We start from the raw sequence: 22006 nt of genomic DNA, 5'->3' as shown, positions 1-22006 counted from the left end.
AGGGAACTGAAAGAAATGGCATACTTAGACTTTTTTATTTGTGAGTTTCTTCCACTTCAAACTCATTCTGCTGGTCTAATACCAGAATGCCACTGATCTTCGTCTTTTAAATGTGACTTAAGCGTTAGGTAGATTAATAAATCTGCCATGTCCTAAAAGCTAAATTTTTCTGTACTTTCTTGTTCTTCTGCTCCCTGTGCTCTTCCTGTACAGACTCACTTTCTCATTACTCTCTCCCCTTAATAAAGTCTAACTTATTTTATTTGTTAATCTGTTTGTGTGTGGTCAAAATAGCTTATATTTAGGCATTTTGGATTGTGGTTGAGATGGCCATTTGTCATGGAAGAGTTTGTCCTTTTTTCCCTCATTTGGACTGAGCCTCTGGAGGGAGTGCTACCAGAGGGGGATAAACCTTATCGGTGCTCTGTCTTTCCTTGCCCTCCTGTCTGATTTCTGTACTCACGTAGGTGGGCGAATGCATTTGGGGAATTGAAGCCCCATTGGAGCTTCCACTTGGGAGAGGCCTTTGTGTGCGGGCCTCCTCTATGCCCCGTCTGGCTGTAGAGTCGCAGGTACACACAATCTTCCTTGACATGGCTCCCTGGCTGGATCTTGCAGGCTTCGATGGCTGCATGGGCTCTTAAGCCAAAGTGCTCGGGTTTTTCTCTATGTGCACGGTTTGTTTATTTTTAAATTCAGAAGAGTTTGCTGCTTTCAGACTTTGTCAGAGGTTCAAAGACCTGTCGGGGTGTCATCTATGAATGTCGATAGCTTTACTTGTTATGACTTTTACTCCAAAAGCAGAGAAACAACCAGACCAAAGGATGCACTGCACTTCTGCACCAATGAATGCATGAAAACATGTTATTTCCTGTTTTTCTAAGTCCTTTGTATGGAATCTGAGATTTTCTTAAAAAACAATTGTTTCTATCTGTGGTCACAAAAGGAAGGGGAGGCTACAAGCGGCTCCATGAAGCGTTCAGTATCCACGGTTGCAGATCAACGTGTAAATGGTCTCTGGGAGGAGGAAAAAAGCCCCGAAAGAGTGTACCGACCTCGACACAAAAGCTACAAGGCTGCTGGTTAGTCATTTAATTTATATCCTTCTTTCTTGCATTGATCGTTTCAAGTTCCTATCTCAGTTGTGAACATGGATTTTGTCTTACCAAAAGAACATCATAAAATCTACATTGGGTCCAGCTTTTCCACTCATAAAGAACATTCAAAGGGCCGATCTTCAAAGGATTTCACATATTAAAACAACATTTTTGTTGTCACATAGCAGATGTTCAAAGAAGGTGCAACTTGGTTTGGATTTGCTGTTCAGCTGTCACCTTTTTTTGCATATGTACCTTCAATATGATGATAATATTCTGATGACCAAACCGAGTAAATTTATGGGCGGATGTAAATATTTAAAAGTGATTTTTCAAACCTGAATCTCAACTTTGGCTGCAGTTTTTGCATCTATTTTTGTATTTCTAAAAGATTGCAACCTTTCATTAAAAAAAATAAAAAAAATCTAAGGTCATTGTTGCCACAAAGAAGGCTTTGGTACAATGCCAGAGAGATTCGTTATGTTGGAAAAATATAATCTGTAACTATCTGAGGGTCATCTTTACTATACCTGCTTTAGCAATCAATTTGAACAATTGATTTAGCAATCAAAACCAATTGCCTTTGCTTGAATCCATCCAGTATTATAGCTCTAAAAAATTTGATATTCTTAGCACAGAGAGAGGAATACATACTCCTAAAGATAGGGGGAAATCCCCATAATTGTAATACTTTTTAAATTTAATGATAGAATATACATATCTTTACATTTACTTATATTAGGTGAACATACATTTACAAACTGACCAGAACTTACTACGCATCTGTGGCTGAACCACAACAAACCAGCAATCCACTTCTATTGACAAGAATAAAATAATATTTTAGGTTAAGAAGAAATGTTCAGTAATCTTTTTATTCAGCACATTCGGTTCAAATATTCTCTGTGCTTTATTTGAGCACAGAGAATGCTTAACTCTAAGAGAAAAATGTTTGATGTTCTCTCTTCAAAATCAGCTACGGTAATATTCAGTTTATGGTGAGTAAAAAAAACACAGTTGCCCTAGTACTTTAGTTCTTTGACTCTAATATTTAGATTTATTTATTTATTTGACAGGGATAAATTACATTAATAAGCATTCCTGCAAATGCACCAGAATTAGTCAAAAGGCCAATTTTCATCTGTTGTCCCTGGACAGATGTTAAAATTGTCTACCTTAAACAAAACAGTAAGAATTTCAGAGTGAAAAATACAAATATAAAAAGAAATAAAAACAGCTATAACTCTTCCAAACTAGTTTACAAATACAGAATTAATGTTCGCTAGACTACAGATTTTATGACTGCAAAACATTTGGGATGTGGGTTCAAATCCCGAGTGCTTTAGGACAGGCATTGAGCAGTTAAATTGTAATGTCTTTGAGCAAACTGTAATGACTTCATGTAGTAAGCCCTGAATAAGGGGACAGTGAGAGGAGGCACCTCCCTGTTTGAAGAGTATGTTCCCTTTACCTTGACAACCAGCCTGGGTTGTTCTAGTACAGACATGGGCAAACTATGGCCCCCGGGCCGTATGCGGCCCAGTAGGCTTTTTAATCCGGCCCGCCGAACTTGTCCAAATTACCATATTTTCACAACTATAAGGCGCCCATAAACATCTTTTTTTCCCTCAAAATGTGCGGTGCGCCCTTTGGTGCGGTGCGCCCTATGTGTGTTGTAACTGCAACTTTTGAGACCACCTCATTGAGGAGATGATGAAAGAGTGGCTGAATGTAAGGAGACCAGGTGGTTTTTTCCACTCATCAACATTGCTGTTTATCTGTGACTCCGTGCGTGCCCATCTCACAGCTGATGTGAAAAACATGGTGAAACAAATTAACGCTGTGCTTGCTGTTATTCAACCGCTTGACATCGGTGTGAACCGGACCCAGCAGGCGCAGCAGAAGCAGCGTGTTTACATGCAAAGTCAATGGTTGACGCGGGTATAGGCGCAGCAAAAGGTCCCGCAGCGCGTTTTGAGCAGCAGGCGCAGCGCGTCGGGAGCGTTTAAGCATCTGACGCGCCGCCAACGCGCTGCCGCTGCTCGAGATGGAAAAATTGAAGTTTTGCTGCTGGACGCGCCGCATCAACCAATCAGAGAAGCTGATCTGGGAGCTGACAGCGAGACAGACACATCGCTCTGATGACATATGATATTAAGGCAAATGAAAGGGCTGGATAGATGAGGAGATGATGAAAGCGTGGCTGAGGCAGGTGTATGTAAGGAGACCAGGTGATTTTTTTCCACGCATCACCATCGCTGTTAATCTGTGACTCCATGCGTGCCCATTCACAGCCGATGTGAAAAAAGGTGAATCAAATGAACACTGTGCTCGCCGTTATCCCGGGAGGTCTGACAAAGGAATTTCAACCGCTCGACATCGGTGTGAACCGGCGGTTCAAAGTAAGGCTGCGAGCAGCGTGGGAGCGATTGATGAGCGACAGAGACCACAGTTTAACAAAAAGTGGAAGGCAGCGCCGGGCAAGTTACGCCACAGTTTGCGGATGGATTGTTGATGCTTGGACTAACGTGTCTGCTGGCTCTGTTGTTCGAGCTTTCTCAAAAGCCGGCATTATTTCTGAGGAGCCGCCCGGCACGGAAAGTGACTCTGACAGCGAAGAAGGGGAAATTGGCATGTCTGATTTAGTGCAGCTGTTTAATTCAGAAACAGAGGATGATGACTTTGATGGGTTTGATTAATACTTTGTAATGAATACTTGAATAAAGCACAATCATACTCAGTTTTGCTCCCGCTCTATTTTTCTACCTGAAAACTTAATTCAACAGCAGCCTCTGGGCCAGGTCGCCTCCGGTTTCACCGCGGCGGCTGGCAGGTGTTTTTTCATCTAAATAATCTAAATCTTGCAGCTATATTTGCTGTGATCAGTTGGAATAAAGTAGTTTTAATATGTTTTTAAGTGAGAAAGTCCACCTGAAAACTTAATAATTGCAGTCAGTTCATCCAGATTATTATCCTGCCTATACTATTTCTGTCGGAGGCGCAAAATTGCCACAACGAAACTAACTCCAGACTTTGATGCACTGGCAAAAAAAGGAGAACAACAACACTGTTCCCACTGAAAAGTGAGTTTTTCTACTGTGTTATGAAAAAAATAGCAACTTGCGCATTTACGCACAGCAGCGGTACAGTAGCTTAATTAACATGCTGCACATCGCTCTCATTTTAAAGACCCCTTCCTTTCGTTGGGTAATAATATGTTCTGAATGTTGAAAGTGATTCCATTGATTTTTTTTCCCACTAAATGTTGATTTTTTTAAATTTGCACCTTCAATTGTCTGTTTTTTACATTTCAATCCCCAGGTTTAATAAATTACATTGCTTGTCCAAAAGCTCCTGGCCCGGCCCTTCTGTCAAATTTTAGAACCCATTCTGGCCCGCAAGTCAAAAAGTTTGCCCACCCCTGTTCTAGTACCAGGAAAGAGGACAGTTAAAGAGTTTTTGTCCAGTCGAGCTGAGAGGTTACCAGTTTGATGGAAAGGGAGGACAGATTCATTGTAGCTTTATGAAATACAGTGCTGATTCTCTCAGACAGGCTTGAAGATAAAAAGGTATACAAGTGTTTCAGCACTCAAACGGTCCAAATGAAACACATTGATGCACGGCAGGTTACCTTGATAATAACGAAGCTTTTCTGACCATTCCTCTCCTGTCATGTGTCAAGTTTTAAAGTTCACATTTTAATTTCTGACACTTTAGAAAGTTGGTCTAACAGAGAAAAGATATTAGCCAGAAATAAATTATGCATGAGGAGAAATCCAGATTGATGCGTTGGCTAAGATTACAGATTATAGCCCTGGAACACAATATCCCACAGAAATCATTCAAAATGTTCAAAAATCATCAAATGAACATTTTTAGAATAAGTCATCAAAGTTAGAATGTGATTTTCAATATTCTTTACATATTTTCACAATCATCCACAGAGTGCATATTCATTTAACAGTGTTACAGAATGCTTATTTAAAATAGAATCCACATAATATGGATTTGGCTATTCAGACTTTCCATAACATACAGTCTCTTTGTGTTCATACCAGACAAACCCTCTTTTTTACATTTCTACATCCAGCCATAGATGCCTTCCCTATGAAAATAATGCATTCTTTATAAGGTGAAATTAGATAAAAGGGAAGAACAATAAAACTTGTTAGTTTATATGTTTGAAAGTAGCATATACCATATTATTTTAAACGAAAACATGTAAATATAACATTTGAACCACTTTTAAATAAAAACTAATTTATTGATGGAAAATCACCTCTACTATACCGATTTCTCTGTTCCTCACCAGTCAGTCAAAGCTTAGTGTTGCTTGGCAAGATTTAAAGTAGTATCAGTGCATTAATAAAAAGTGTTTTCATGTCATTATATTATAGGGAATTATTTAAACCTCTTTTTTTTTTCATGTGTTTCGACTATGACTCCCAGTGTCCCGATCTGAGCATAGGGAGCGTGGTCGATCTAAGGAGCATTGCCACCTCTTGTCTCCAGACAACTCAGAGGAAAGAAGCTTACAGCCCTCACGTTCCTCCAGCGTAGACCCAGCTCTTCCTCAGGATAAACAGGTTTCTGAATAATATTTTTTCATTTGATCTGGATAAATCTCAAAGCTAAGTTCTTCTTTTTTTTTTTAAAAAAAAGCTTTTACCAACTCATACGGATTTTAGGTGATTCAAAATTCTATATGAATGTAATTTTTTTTCACCTTTCTGCAATTAGTGAGGTGGTATAATGCTTTATATGAAAGAGTATCTGTATTATATATTAAACCTGAACAGTTACAGTGCTGACATTTAAATGGCATCAGTGATTACTTTAGTAGCATGGCTGGAAAAACTAAAACATACTGTCTGTGTTTCCCTAAAGAAATACAGTCCAGTATCACACCAATATTGTCCTACTCGCTTCAGTCTATTTGTTAATTATTAAAGTCTAAATTTTTAAAAAGCACCTTAATGATAGTGAAAATAGCTTTCTTTAAACATTTGTCCTTCAGTTACCACTTCTGATTACTTTAGGAAGACCATGATGGCTAGTTCTAATTGAGGGTGCTAAGTGGTGGCTGTACACTCCTATAAACACCTTGGAATGTGGCTAGGCAGCTAATTAAACTGGACAACACATATCAACTATCTGTGCAGAAAGTAGAGCGGGCTGTACTTCCTGAGGAGGCTGCAGTCTTTAAACAGCTGCAGGAAACTCCTGTGAATGTTTTACCAATCTACAGTAGGCAGGCTTCTCTTCTTCCTATCCAAAATGGATACCTTCAGATTGGACAAATTAAACTGATGGGTAGGCTTTGTGATTTGCATGAAACTGACAGCAGCAGAAAATAAAGATCTGAGCAACCTGTTGGACATTATGGATGATGCCAGTCACCCAATGTGTCTGTTGACTGATATTTATTTTATTTTATTTATTTAACCTTTATTTAACCAGGGAAACAATCCCATTGAGATTAAAAACCTCTTTTTCAAGGGAGTCCTGGCCAAGAGGCAGCAAAGTTACATAAGAAACATAGATACATTTAAATAAATGACGGGTACATAAAAAATTTAAAAACATATCAAGTAAAACAATTACAGATCATTGAGGCTGTTTCAAATTCTTTAACTTTCTTTTCACAAATAACTTTCAGCTTAAAAGCATTTAAAGATAAAAACTCAGTGAATTTCCAGTTTATTTTTAAAAAATTCCACGCACAAGGAGCTGTGTAGCTAAAGGCTAGACTGATAAACTGCAACTGTCAGAATTTCATTCTTTCCGTAGTTTTTTTTTTTTTTTTCATGAGAGAGACATCTCTTAAAATAAAATTAAAAACACTAAGGGTGATTAAACTTTCACTAGAAAGACAAATCCTTTCTTGTGTGTGGTTTGGTTGAATTGTTATCCACATCCATCTGTCTATCTGTCTGTCTGAGAATAAGGAGCATTTATTTGAAACATGTTGCTATATTTATAAGCAAAAGCATACTGACTCAGAACAGTAAATTTTTGCATACAAAATAAAAGTAAAACACTCTATAACTATTAACTATAACCAAAATGCCAGCCAGTGTCTAACTCTCCCAGATGTATAATAATTCAAATAAATGTGAAGGTTTTTTTTTTTTGTTGTTGTTTCCAAGTTGTTAGAACCTGGAAATTATCTCATTATGAGCAACAAATGATTTCTCTTAACCTCATTACTTATGTACTTAATACACCTTCAAAAATAAGCAGAAAATATCACATTTTATCCATTTTGTCACACAAAAAAAAACAAACCTTAACCCATTTTGTTTGGATTTGTTTGTACGAAGAGGACTATAAAATTGTGTTTCTTTGTCTTTATTAGATTCTATTTTGGGAAATTAATGTAGTTGAATGTGACATCATGTCACAAATACACATGTATGTTTGTTTTTTTTATAACTCAGAACTATCGATTCACAATTATTTTATTGAAGTAAATCACATTTTGAAGGTATGAAAATTGATAGCAAAGGGCCAAGATCAGCTAATATAATAATTGTACTTGTATTTTTCTTTCAGAGTAACAGCTCAGACAGCCCAGTGCCCTCCACTTCAGAGTCCAGCACACCCAGTGGCCGACGACCTCTCTCACAAATGCCCACCCGATCTCGCCCTCATATCTCCTATTCCCCACTCGTGTGTCGCACAAAAGTCTCCGTCGGAGACGATGATGATGAACAAGGCAGCCCAGAGTCCACAAGGAGAGGCAAGGCCTCATGGGAGACCCAAGAAGGAGCTACAGGGGAGAGGCGTAGCCATCTTGACATAAACGCATCTCCACCTCGACGCTACCCTTCAGAGCCTTTCCTGACCTCACAAGAAGATGACCACAGCCCGGACCCCTCTGGTCCCATGGAGACGTTGACCTTTGAAGCAGCAGTGGCCTGCAGCCTTGGACGCTCAAACACCATTGGCTCAGCCCATCCACGCTGGCGGACCGGCTGGCAGGTCCCCAACGGACATTTTAGGAAACGCCTGATGCAGACAGCCTCAGCTGCAGGCTGCGACCCCCTGAGTGACACAGAGGAGGATGACAGGTGCTAGAAATGGACATTGGCACAAGGACCAAAAGTTAATTTTTCTTCTTGCATCAACAAAATTGGGAATGATGGGGAGAAGAAAAAAAAAACATACAATGTCAAAGACCTTAACACTTCCTGAAGCTGTAGATGCCAACATACGAAGACTACTGACAATCAATAAGGTCTATTTCCTGACTTCTACTTGATGATACAGAGTAATAATGCATCTCAAGTTGTCACTAAGTACAGAAATAACTGAAAGGAATGGACTGGGTCATGCCATTTGTGTCAATAGGTAATTTCATTTCTGCAGTTGTTTTTAACAGATTATGCATTGCTCTAAAAGTTATTCATTTATCTGTGGGGTGTGTGAGTATGCAACTAGGTTTTGTTATGACTTTTGTAAATAAATTGTAATCATTTGCCATCTATTAGAACAGGTTCGATGCAACAAGCCATCATAAAGAGGCAATCTAAAACTTTGCCAGGCAATGATATATTTAATAATAATACTCTAACAATGCTGGATTTTTTTACTATGTGAATGAATGTGAATAAGTCAGCTGTCTAATTTCCCTTCTTTATTTTTTGTTTTGGTATTAAACATTATAATTTCGAAGATGGGGGATAAGATTACAGTAATAGGACATCTTAGAAAGAATAATTTGTGATTTCACTCGATGCTATTAAATCATGCAATCACCAAACCTCAGACCTTAAAATGTTGTCAGTTATACATCATTTAGTTCATTTAATCCCTTTAAACCGTTTGAACTTTGGGGGAAAAGACTCTGTGTGGCTTAAAACTAACACTGCATATCATGTGAAACTTAAATTTGCAGCAACGTACTAAAGGGATGTCTTTCCTCAACCTCTGAGCATCTCAAAAAACTCCACAGTGCAGAATCACCACATAATTATAAGAAAACTGATCTTCTGTATCTGCTATCGTGAACACTACATAAAGACTGTGAAACATGAACTTTAGAAACCTTTAAGGTACACCATGACATACTACAATACGTTTGCAAATAATGTACAGAGAACATATGCTGTTTATAACATTTAAAAAAAAGGAGGGGGAAAAAAATTGTCTTTGTTGACAAGTTTTAAAGCTAAGTTGGAATCTTTTGAAATATTCATATTAAGGTTGTGTGTTGTTTTATTTGCCTGACAAATAGATGAAATTATTGAAGCTCACTTAACCAAAAGAATTGTACTTTAAGTTCCAGGAATGCAAATGCTCTGTGGGTTCGTATGTGTAAAAAAGTTGTATATATATATATATAAGTAAAAGTGTCCTCAAGTGGCGATTGTCATGTGAAGTCTTCTCTTGTCCTTTTTTCTCTTTTACCAAGTGAAGCAACGAGTCAGACTGAGGTCTGCTCTTTATGATTACCTTACTGCTTTTGTATACATAATGGTCCATCTGTTATCTAATAATTAAATTCAGTTTATAGCGTCAATTCACAACACGTCATCTCAAGGCACTTTAAAGAGACAATTCAACTAGATCGTGCAATCAGATTGAACGTTTTCTAAGGAAAACCAGCTGATGTCATTGACTCAAAAGCAATCCATCATGAGGATATACAGGTGCTGGTCATAAAAATTAGAATATCATGAAAAAGTAGATTGATTTCAGTAATTCCATTTAAAAAGTGAAACTTGTATATTATATTCATACATTACATACAAACTCATATATTTCAGATGTTTATTTTGTTTAATTTTGATGATTACAAATGACAACAAATGAAAATCTCAAATTCATCATATCAGAAAATTAGAATATTGTGAAAAGGTTCAAAATTGATGGCCCCTGGTGCCACACTCTAATCAGCTAATTAACTCAAACCACCTGCAAAAGCCTTTAAATGGTCTTTCAGTCTAGTTCTATAGGCTACACAATCATGGGGAAGACTGCTGACTTGACAGTTGTCCAAAAGACGACCATCGACACCTTGCACAAGGAGGGCAAGACACAAAAGGTCATCGCTAAAGAGGCTGGCTGTTCACAGAGCTCAGTGTCCAAGCACATTAATAGAGAGGCGAAGGGAAGGAAAAGATGTGGTCGAAAAAAGTGTACAAGCAAGAGAGATAACCGCACCCTGGAGAGGATTGTGAAACAAAACCCATTCAAAAATGTGGGGGAGATTCACAAAGAGTGGACTGCAGCTGGAGTGAGTGCTTCAAGAACCACCACACACAGACGTATGAAAGACATGGGTTTCTGCTGTCGCATTCCTTGTGTCAAGCCACTCTTGAACCACAGACAGCGTCAGAAGCGTCTTGCCTGGGCTAAAGAGAAACAGGACTGGACTGCTGGTGAGTGGTCCAAAGTCATGTTCTCTGATGAAAGTAAATTTTGCATTTCCTTTGGAAATCAAGGTCCCAGAGTCTGGAGGAAAAGAAGAGAGGCACTTCATCCACGTTGCTTGAAGTCCAGTGTAAAGTTTCCACAGTCAGTGATGGTTTGGGGTGCCATGTCATCTGCTGGTGTTGGTCCATTGTGTTTTCTGAGGTCCAGGGTCAACGCAGCCACATACCAGGAAGTTTTAGAGCACTTCATGCTTCCTGCAGCTGACCAACTTTTTGGAGATGCAGATTTCATTTTCCAACAGGACTTGGCACCTGCACACAGTGCCAAAGCTACCAGTACCTGGTTGAAGGACCATGGTATCCCTGTTCTTAATTGGCCAGCAAACTCTCCTGACCTTAACCCCATAGAAAATCTATGGGGTATTGTGAAGAAGAAGATGCAATACACCAGACCCAACAATTCAGAAGAGCTAAAAGCCACTATTAGAGCAACCTGGGCTATCATAACACCTGAGCAGTGCCACAGACTGATCGACTCCATGCCACGCCGCATTGCTGCAGTAATACAGGCCAAAGGAGGCCCAACTAAATACTGAGTGCTGTACATGCTCATACTTTTCATGTTCATACTTTTCAGTTGGCCAACATTTCTATAAATCCTTTGTTTTTATTGGTCTTCAGTAATATTCTAATTTTCTGATATGATGAATTTGAGATTTTCATTTGTTGTCATTTGTAATCATCAAAATTAAACAAAATAAACATCTGAAATATATGAGTTTGTATGTAATGTATGAATATAATATACAAGTTTCACTTTTTAAATGGAATTACTGAAATCAATCTACTTTTTCATGATATTCTAATTTTATGACCAGCACCTGTATATTGCAGTTAAGATTAAAAAATACCAATATCTAATGAGGGAAGACCACTACTCAGGTTCTGAGTTGCATGAAAATATAGTGCAGGTATAGAAAGAGCTTGAGCAAAAAATACAATTAGTTGTAGGCCAATGCTGAGTATGGCGTATAAAAATATGTACAGATTAATAGCCGATTGATACAAAACCTTAACTCTCTAAACTGCTCATAGCTAATCGTATCTTTAGATTTTCTAGACAGATTAAAAAGCAATACAACAGGCTTTGGGCGTTCTAGTAGGATTTATGTCTCAGACATTATTAAATTATATTATTTAATTTCATTGTTTTATTTTAATTCATGCAATAATTTAATTCATAATAATTTGAATAATTATTTTAATTCAATTTTAGCATAGAATTAAAATTTAAATTAGGAAAGTTAATGTTTTATCAAAATGTCTGCCTATATACAACTTGCTGATTGCTGTAATAAAAATAATAAAAAAAGCAAGATATGTCTGTTATTTAATCTTTTACACACACAGTTTAGAATGCTGCTGTGGTGTTTGAAAAGACAAAATACAGAAAAATGAGCAATCAGTATGCTATGCTAACAATAACCAGTTTTGGCCCTAGTAGTCAGCATGCCGCTGTTCTATTATCCACTTGTATCAGATACATGTGTGGCACAGAAAGAGGGCCTAGCACAGAATAAACATGCAAGAATAGCTACTGAAATCCACATTAAAATCCACCTACTTCTGTAAACGCAAACACACAAGATTTTTTTTTACAAGATCAGAGGATAAATTGTTTGATCAGAGGATAGCTTCTCTAATGTTGTATAACTATTTGGCATAAAAAGCCAAGGATGTACAATAAAAAAAAATTTCAGATCAGTATTTTACTCTGCTACATATTTCTAGAGCAGGGGTCACCAATGTTAGGATACTAATCATTGAAGATGTGGGAGTTTATTACACCTTGGTATTGGTTGCCTGTTGCATGTCAGAACTGATGTTTTAATCTAATTAGGACAGTTCCTCTGTCTGGATATACAGTTATAATCTTACGTGAAAAAAAAATTGGAAATGGAATGAGAGCAGTGTCCTTCAGCTAAGAACGATGTGTAATATTTTGATAAGGCTGGAGCCATGGATGTTTAATCATCTGCTAACATGTATGATGTAAAATCGGATGATATGGCAGACTGGAGATGAATAAAATACCTTTTTAACTGTTAATCGGGGCCACTTCCTGAGAGGTGAGCCCGAAGGTGAGAAGCTGCCTTCTGTACAGTCTAAGCAATTTCTCTGACCTGAGTAAAATTACAATTTCTATCAGATTTTTTTGTCATGTCTCCTGGTTATTTAATACATATGGGTTATGAAGTGTTATTTAAAGAGTTTGTCCCGAGTGATCTCTTTTCAGGGAAAAGAACCGGAGAGATGGAGCATCAAAGTGCATACACAGAGCCAATCTTTAACACTAACCTTTTTTAAGGCTGAGGGCTACTTCATGGGTACTGAGGGAGGGATAACAAAACTGCAGACCTCTGACCTGGAGGGGTCAGCATTCACCTTAACTTCATACATAACAAACATATTTGTATTGGGAGGCAGGCAGGCAGGCAGGCAGGCAGGAAGGAAGGAAGGAAGGAAGGAAGGAAGGAAGGAAGGAAGGAAGGAAGGAAGGAAGGAAGGAAGGAAGGAAGGAAGGAAGGAAGGAAGGAAGGAAGGAAGGAAGGAAGGAAGGAAGGAAGGAAGGAAGAGCAAAACATATTTTTATTGTTTCTTTTATGATATCACATTTTGAAATCTGTATAGAATCTGTATAGACTACTCGGTATGATTAAAATGATGAAATGCTCAAAGAATAAATAAATGAGAAGGGCAACAGGTTTTCAGAAGTTGCTGAGGGCACCCCATAAGGCCCCTGAGGGCCCCTGTTCTAGAGTAATAAAAGAAAAAAAAATCTTTTTTTTTTTTTTTTTTTTTTCTTTTAAACTGGTTTCATGTTTTACTCCGGTACAGCAGGTGGCGGTGTATCGCGTCTGAGCTATGCTCCGTGAACGAAGAAGAAAAAGATAGAGAAGAAACAGCTAGCAAGGAAATAAATTGTTTGATGGTACTCACGAAGTTGATAGGCGTAAGTGTTTTTTTGAGTCTGCCTCTCGGACAGCTCAACTGACACCCAGAGCTAGTGCTGAGCTTTGTACCGTATATAAATTGTGAGCCTTCAGGAGAAATGAGCGTCACGTATTGAGGAAATCGCGCAGTTAAAGAAGCTATCTGGATTGCTAACCGCTGTCAGCTTCATCAAGGAGAGTTCTTTGTTTTGTTTCTCAGCTCAGTGCAATCATGAAACGAAGCTAATCTTTTTTCTTTTTACTCCCAATTATTTAACATGTGTGTAGAAGTTCAATAATCACGACAGGAATGTAATTGTTGATTTTAACTTGAGCAGTTAATTATTCCTGGGATACTAAAACTAACATTAGCCGACCCAAATCAAGTTTAGCAGCACAGTTGTGTTTTTCTTTTTAACGTCGGCTCTGAAAAGGACTGGAGGCACGGAAAATGGGCAACTGCCTGAAGTCCCCAACATCCGACGACATCTCCCTGCTCCATGAGTCTCAGTCCGATAGGGCGAGTTTCGGTGACGGGACAGATCCCGACCTGGAGCCGCCTCCACCGTACCAGGTGAGCTGCTTTCTAACGCTCACTTCCTTTCTGCCCGTATACCTAATAGTTATATTAGTGGTTGTTATTCTAGTAATTATGCAAACATCACAGGGGTTTTCTTAAATGTATTTACTTTAAATTGATATTTAAAATGTAATTTGCATGATTATTCTCTCTGACTAAAATCAAACATCGCTGTCAGCATCGGTTCTTGTGATTTTCCTTTTCTCCCCTCTCAGTCTGACCCGTTGGACCAGATTCTTTGTTGGATGAGTGTTATTGTTTTTCTTTGTCTGCCACTAGGAGCAGGCTAACATGCCCATGTACCACCCGACACCCAGCCAGGCCCGTCTGGCCTCCCAGCTGACAGAGGAGGAGCAGATCCGCATAGCTCAGCGAATTGGCCTTATCCAGCACCTCCCTAAGGGCGTTTATGATGGAGGACCAGACGGTTCAGAGAAGAAGATCAGAGAGTAAGCGTTTATTAGGAGGACCATTACATTGGAAATGCTGTGTTAAGCACAATCCTTTTTGTTTATTATAGAAAACTTAATATTTTCATTGTTTTAACATCTTAAATAAATGGTTTATGCCTACCTTGGAGAGTATAAGTATATGGAGGTATATGATTATTAAAAGAAAATCTGTTAAAAGCAATTGAAATAAGGCTATAGCCTTGTTTTCTTTTTAATTCATTTAATGAAAGAGGTTAAGTAAATATCCAAATCATATGTAAAATAATTCCCCACTGATTTGGTACTCTTTTACTCTGAACTTTTTATTATCAAAAGCGAAAATGTAGACCGGAAACATCTTTTTCATATAGGGCTGAAACAATTAATTGGATAAATCGATTATTGAAATATACGGTACATGCTCTGCTCAATGATACGGAAATGAATGAAACTTGTTTCCTTAGAGGCGATCAGATACCACCGGTGTTCCAGTTGCTATTGGGTTACTAATTAGAATGTGATTGAGATCAATATGAATGCTGGAGAAACTTTGAACAAAGGGTAGAAAACCGGATCTTTTCTCTCTGGTACCGCCGTGGTGCGTGCACACGAAGCAGGAGACATTGATCCACCAGCAGCTGGTGTTTCTTATTACTTACCACACAAAATTTTGCACTGTAATCTGTTTTCAAGTTCTGAAAACAAATCGGCACTCAAAATCTCTCAGAATGTCTGTGGTTCAGAAAAATAGCATGGTGCTGCTGGACTAAGCTATCACAGTGAAGTGCTTCCACTAGCTCCACTGATTGCTCTCTCCTTTGGCTATTAATTTTCCCCTGGTCTCTCTCTGCTCTCTTAGACATGCAACAGGGTCATAATTATACAGTTGTTTTCCATCACATGTGTAATTGTACACATTTAAAGTCCAGTTTGATTTGTTAAGCACTTAAAAACAACCACAGCTGACCAAAGTGCTGTTCAGAAAAAAAAGATAAATAAAACATAAAACGGTACAGATAAGAAAACGAAACAACTAAAAAAATACTAAAAATAACATTCACACAATCAAATCCATGAAATTGGGTACAAGATAAAAGGAATAAAAGAGAAAAAATAAAATAAAGCCCACTGTCTTGCTAGGTGTTAGAAGCCAAAGTGAAAAGGTGGGTTTTGACAAGAGATTTAAACAGTCAGAGAAGAAGCCTTTATGATGTGCTGAGGCAGGTCATTTCAGAGTTTTGGAGCTGCAAAAGCGTGGTCCCCTCTGAGCTTCCGCTTAATTTTAGGCTCTCTCAGGAGCAGCTCACCAACTGACCTCAGAGTGTTGCCTTGAAATAATTAGCTTTATTATCCCTTGAAGACACTTGATTAAAGCAGTGATGGCGTGGGCATCTTTCTTTTTAAGAGGGAAATGTATTTGAATTGATAACCAATTCCTCACAAAAACAAAAAATCTAAACTCTAATAGAAATGAGAGTCTAAACTGCCATCTGCCCTTTAAAAAGTTATTTATACATAAATATTAAGTTTGTTTTTTGGTCAAACATGTATTTCATTCCAACATGAATTCTATGGGCAATAGATGAAAAGATGTGTGTAAGACTATCTGAAAACCATTTGTCTGGACAGGAGGGGTTAAACGCTGGGAGTTCTTTGTGATGCCAACAGTAAAGCATCCTTATAAAGTCGATATAAATAACAGCTTCTCAAGCTTCATTGTAAATCTGCCGAAAGCACTGCCATAGAGTAAAAAAGGTAAAGTGAAAATATTCTGATATGCTTTATGGCAAACTTGATGGGGAACATTTTCTGAAAGAACATTAAGTTGACAATTTGGAGCCACTGCCATGACATGATTGATGAAAGAAAGAAATGAGTCATCAGTTTTCAAAAAATGTGTTTCATGTGAGTTGCTCATTACTTTACATAATTACTGAAGGTAGGCAACCAAACTGCACATCCTTACTAGCTATGAAATTATTTAACAAAATGTTTGATAAATTGAGACATTTACAAATCTTTAAAAAAGAGTGAAAAGTAAAAAGTCATGGCTATAGCTAACAATGCATAATATAAGAATATACTTAAGTCATATGAATAACATGTTAATAAAGAAAATTATAATATATGCCTGTTACAAGTCCTTTTAGTTTCCATGTAACTACAAATGAGAGAGTAGAGAGAGTTTAAAAGCTTTGGCTTAACCTCTTACACCCTAAGGGGGTATAAATAAATTTCTGCCTGACAAAAACACACAAAAGTAAATAACTTATAGCCTCAAAGCTATTAGATTTAAGAAGAAACTTTTGGTACGTCTGTAAAGGTAAGATGTCATAGAATGGTTTTCTGGTGTCAGCACCATTGTAGCTTTGACCCTGCCTGAAATATTAGGGACAAAATACAAAATATTTTGCATTTTTTGAACCTCGCCAAAATTTTCTTTGAAATAAACATTGCAAAACACTACCAAAATAATATTTATAGCACAAAAAAGTAGTACAGACTTTCAAATCTAAATGTTGTGTAAAAATATACCAAATTTGGACTCAATCAGATGAATCATATTTATTTTAGAATGGTATTAGTGAGAAATTTCTTAGGCGGAGAGGCCATTTTGGCACATTTATCCATAAATGTCACCAAACTGTGCCAAATATGTTTTTTACATCAATACTGGGGGTTTGGTAAAACTACGAGGTCATGTAGCAGCTGGACCCACCGGTGGGTCCGTAGGGTTCAAGGGGTTAAGGGGCACAGTTGCAGCCCCTGCAGTACAACTGTGACTCCACTAGGGGGTCGGAACCCCAGTGTTAAAGACCTCTGGGTCGAATCATTACAAATGTCAGCGCTAATGTCATTATCAAATTTCTCCTATTAAGAGATTATCAGCCGTTTCCCATTTAATCTGTTTGTTCTTTATTGGCTGATTAACTTAGCAGACAGATCAGGGTCACAGTTGGAGGGAGGTTTAAAACAATCTTAGGTTCTAGAAGAAACTACCCAAAGCTTCGGCCTCACTAAGAACTTAAATCATTTTACAAATGAATGTGGTATAGCATAACTACAGAAAATGGGCGTCAAGAAAAACTGACAGACCAGACAATCAGAACATTAATTAAATAGCAATAAAGAGACTAATGAAGCCGCAGACATCAGCTGCTCAGGTCAGATGGAGTCAACGGGACGGCTTTGGTTTGTGTAGCCACTATTGCTAAAATAACGCCAAACCAAATCCCATTGAGACATGCAAACAACATAAGACTGTAACATAAGGGTTTGCAACCTGTGGCTCTTTGTACCTTATTAACCCTGGATAAACATGGTAAAGAACCAATTCATCATTTTTAAATATAGAGATGAGAATAAAAAACATAATAACTAATACTTGCAGGTTTGAACATTTTTTACACATATTGTTTTGAATAACTGTTTTTTCAATTGATGTTTTAACAAAAATATATATTTGCTTTTATTTTTTAAAGAAAGTTGTGTAACATTTCTCCCTCAAATTGATTTTTATTCAGCTGAGCTGAGGGCAAGAATGGCTCTTTGTATTCTGCAGATAAAAAGTAAACTTTTTTTTTCCAAATGCAAAATCTAAGCCATCTGTGGCAGGAAAATAACAAGGCTATGTACAAACCCATTTGTAACAATACCTGTTTTTACCTTAAACAAATCTTAACCATTAAAGAAAAACATTACATTTTTTTTGTAGGTGATATTTTTGATTCCAATCAAATTAAAGCATTAGAACATTGTCTTCATTTGTTTATCAAATAATATGCTTCTTCTTGATGCATTTTACAGATGATTTATTTAGCACGATAAAAAAAAAAAAAAAAAAAAGATTACAAAAAAATCACCAGTCAAGACAATTCCAGGGAAAATTAGTGGGTTTTATGTACTGGTTGGTTTACCTGTGCAACTTGCTTAGGTTTTTTTTTTTTGTTTCTGCCCTTTTTTCTGCTATAAATGATAGATTAGTTTCAGAAGAAGTGACAAGATAATATAGAATTGCAATTTATGGTCTAGATATGGGCTTTTAGATTTCTTTATTTTGATGAAATGCATTCTGATTTTCTGACTCTGTGCTCATTTTTTTTCCCTACGTTTTTTACCACAGAAAAGGCATTTTTAATGTAACGAATAATGGCACGTGGTTTTAAAGTTTCTTTATCTTTTTGTCTTTCAGATGTGTGATCTGCATGCTGGACTTTGTTTACGGAGACCCCATTCGGTTTTTGCCATGTATGCACATCTACCACATGGACTGTATAGACGACTGGCTGATGAGATCCTTCACCTGCCCCTCATGCATGGAGCCGGTGGATGCAGCGCTGCTCTCCACCTATGGACCAACCGATTTCTCCCCTGATGCTTAGATCAAACACAGCCCCTCGGGCAAACCCAAAACGGCTGTCCTCTTATTGAGTGAGAGGAGTTTAGAAATGTGTTTGTTACTCGGCACTTTGGAAACTTCAGAAATTACCCCCCCGATGTTGGCCTTTCATCCCTCTAAGGTCTGATGCTAATTTAAGCTGGTCTTAAAACATCAGTTTCCAGTCAGTCAGAAACAGTTCCTCTGCATGTTCGTGCTTCTGTGTGTTCGTTTGACCCAGGTTGTGTGATCTGCTGCTGCAGGGTGGAGAACACATTGGATTTGTGATTGTGTGTGTGTGTTTGTATGAGAGAGCAAAAGCTCTGTGGTGATTGAACAGTTTCTTCTGAGCTGGTCTCGCTTCACCTTACTGCTATCACTAGATCAAAAAATGGATTCAAGAGGACAATTAGTTTACCATAATGACTCGTAAGCTAAACGTTTGGAGTTTGTTGTAACGTTGATCTTCTCCACATAATTGAAATTTAAAAAAGCTCCATCGTTATGTCGTATACAGATGCTAAGACTTACACTTGTGTCTAAGGAAGAGTCTAGATTACAAAAAAAACATGCATAAATACAACAAAACTCACTTGGTTTAATAGACAGCATATTTGTTACATGAATGTTGCACCAGGTTATGCATTGGTTTTCCGTCGAGGGCGGATTTGTGCATGGGAGAGAGTTGGAGGAATCAAGTCAAACATCACAAATGCTTGCACACCTTTCATCTGATCAGAGATTTGCACTTTACTTATAGGACATTATCTAAAACAATATATTAATATATTTACCTTATAGCCTTGCACTATCGAAACGTCTTTCTTTTATCTCCTGAGATGCAGGAGTTCTATAACGAATAAAAGATATTTCTCTACTGTCAGTACTGAGTAAGCCTGATGATGCATTTCAAAAAAACAATGACTATGCTGCGTGAACGTCTTATTTTGTTTTCTGTGATTTAAATTAGATGTTTGTTTTTTTCTTCTAAGAAGGGACAGAGGCTTGCTAAAGGTGAAGGGAATATTTTGAAACTTTCAGATAGTTTCCTGCTACATAATTGTAGCAAATAAAATGTAAATGGATAGATGTAAAGTCTCGTAAAAACAGCAACATCCACTTGCCAGCTAAATACTTATTTTGCTTTAGTTTTCATATTGTTTCGTTTTGCTTTATTTTCTTCTCGATTTATCATTTTAAACATTTATCATTTTGGTCTTGTGTTGTTAGTGTCTTTCTAGAAGTTTGTTTTGCAGCGACGCACTGAACAGCCTTTTTAGGTCGATACAACTGTATGGTTTGTTCTTTTCCGTGGCATTTACCACAAAAGGAAAAAAAAAAACATGTTGCTTTGTCTTATAGACAGAGTAGTACAGAATCCAAATTAAATCGTGGAATTACAATACAAGCCTTTTTATGCAATAAAGCATATACTTTAGGATGTATTTATAGCACTCTTCTGAAGTATTAATAATCTGGGAAGAAAATGAATGAATAAAAATGTTCAAGGACAGGAACTGCCGATCAAAGCTGACCAAGACTTTGATTGATGGGTATGTCTACAACTCTGCAAATAAAGTTGTATTTCTCCTGCATTTTAATATAGGAAGTTAGATTCATTTATTCATCACAGTTTATTCTTTTTTATTCATTTTAAGTCACTGTAGCAGTAGTTGGAATCTTTTTTTTTCCTTTGATTTTTAGTGGGGGGTTTTCTCTTATTTAATTTGCTGTTTCTTTCATGTTTGCGTTTAATTTACTGCACTTTTATTCCATTAACTAGCTAACCTGTATGCTGTTTTTATACAGTGGGAACCTCTGTCCCTGTATTGAGACTTATTTTATGGTGTAGGAGGTAAAACTGAGATGTAATGATTTCCTTTATCTTTACTTTCACTGTTTTTCAGTTTTAAGTTTATTCTGAACCTTTGAATTGTAATCACTTAATTTCTGTCCCTTTGAAAGGCTAAGTCCTTGTGTAAACAATAAATTGGAGAGAAACCATCTGTGGTTTTTATTTAAAGTATTTATAGTCCTTTAAAATTTAGCAAAAAACCCAATATACATGGACATATTCATGCTCATGGGGCTAAATATTTTACACTGATTACAAACCTGCAACATTACACAATGTGCAAGTGCTCAATAGCTGAGCCTTTGGTTAATGCAATCCTCAAATCTGGCAGTGGAGTGAGAAGCGTGACTATACAATCAGGGCTCTGTGTTGCTCTGGTCTAGCAAATGAACAAGGACCCGTTTGGAATTGTAATCCCTAATTTTTGCTGCTTACATCCAGTTTCTGTGTGAAGTATTATAAGAACTGTTTTGCAAATTCTTTTCATATTTGCACTTGAACACTTTCCATATTAGTACATTACACAGTAGACCTAACCTTGCAATGTTTTTTTCAGATATAAATAACCAGCAGCACTGCTTTGTGTAGTTTGATATTTTGAAAAAGGATCTCTTAAAGCTGCTGGTAGAATTCAGCCACTGTCAGAACTAGAAGTTTGAACCTGTTGGCCATAAATATCAATTTTTTTTTTTACTACCATTTCAATAATGTAATTCTAAGACACCAAACTGAGTGTACATATATAAAATCTGTTTGTTTAAACTACCCTGATTCATTTTCATTGCAAGCAACTTTTTTTGCAGCAAAATAGCACCACAGTGTAATGCTTCCACCACCATGCTTGTTCATTTTTATTCAGACTTGGACAGATTTTTGTCATTTTGTATACACGACTGTATACAAAAAGAAATTTAGTTTAAAACGGCTCTAGACAATTTCATTTTTTTAAAGTGCAAAAACAGTAATACAAACATAAAAAATTGTAATATAAACAAATTACTGTATATTTACATTTCTAAACATTTTTTTTTTTATGAATAAAATAACCCATTTTACACAAAATTCAGCAGTCTAATGGCAGTGGGGAAGAAACTGTTCTGGAATCTGCTTGATCTGCATCGGATCCTCTGAAGCCTTTTCCCAGAGGGGAGCAGGGAGAACAGTCCATGGTTGGGGTGTGAGGGGTAATTAATGATGTTACAGGCTCGAGACACGCAGTGTCTTTTCAGTGGTTTTAAGTTTGAAAATCTTTGATCTGCCTTCTATTGATGAGGCCAAAAAGTTCTTTAATT

At 37.3% G+C, this 22006-nt stretch overlaps 2 protein-coding genes across 3 annotated transcripts in view; both read left to right on the top strand.

The window, feature by feature from the left end:
• Positions 1-9222, top strand: part of LOC119795705 (voltage-dependent R-type calcium channel subunit alpha-1E-like) — a 94554-nt gene extending 85332 nt beyond the window's left edge. For both annotated transcript variants that reach the window (XM_038303845.1, XM_038303846.1), the window contains 4 exons: positions 468-572; positions 947-1082; positions 5547-5683; positions 7653-9222. In XM_038303845.1, the coding sequence (XP_038159773.1) occupies positions 468-572; positions 947-1082; positions 5547-5683; positions 7653-8177 (903 nt within the window). In that variant the 3' untranslated portion in view covers positions 8178-9222. The remainder of the gene's footprint in view (positions 1-467; positions 573-946; positions 1083-5546; positions 5684-7652) is intronic.
• Positions 9223-13406: 4184 nt separating this feature from the next.
• Positions 13407-20267, top strand: LOC119795713 (RING finger protein 11-like). The gene is made up of 3 exons (XM_038303874.1): positions 13407-14044; positions 14330-14499; positions 18674-20267. The coding sequence occupies exons 1-3, from the start codon at positions 13922-13924 to the stop codon at positions 18861-18863; spliced, it is 483 nt and encodes a 160-aa protein (XP_038159802.1). The 5' UTR covers positions 13407-13921; the 3' UTR covers positions 18864-20267.
• Positions 20268-22006: the final 1739 nt, after the last annotated feature.

This window comes from Cyprinodon tularosa, unplaced genomic scaffold (assembly GCF_016077235.1).
Source record: "Cyprinodon tularosa strain WSP-4 unplaced genomic scaffold, ASM1607723v1 ctg52, whole genome shotgun sequence".
NCBI classification, from domain to species: Eukaryota; Metazoa; Chordata; class Actinopteri; order Cyprinodontiformes; family Cyprinodontidae; genus Cyprinodon; species Cyprinodon tularosa.
The sequence above is the reverse complement of the archived record's forward strand: the minus strand, read 5'-3'. Positions and strand labels throughout refer to the sequence as shown.

Bases quoted from the DNA above. Each gene is read 5' to 3' on its own strand.
- LOC119795713 (XM_038303874.1), top strand. From the start codon at position 13,922: ATGGGCAACTGCCTGAAGTCCCCAACATCCGACGACATCTCCCTGCTC. The intron at 14,045-14,329 runs GTGAGCTGCTTT...GTCTGCCACTAG, and splicing joins AGCCGCCTCCACCGTACCAG to GAGCAGGCTAACATGCCCAT. The intron at 14,500-18,673 runs GTAAGCGTTTAT...TTTGTCTTTCAG, and splicing joins TCAGAGAAGAAGATCAGAGA to ATGTGTGATCTGCATGCTGG.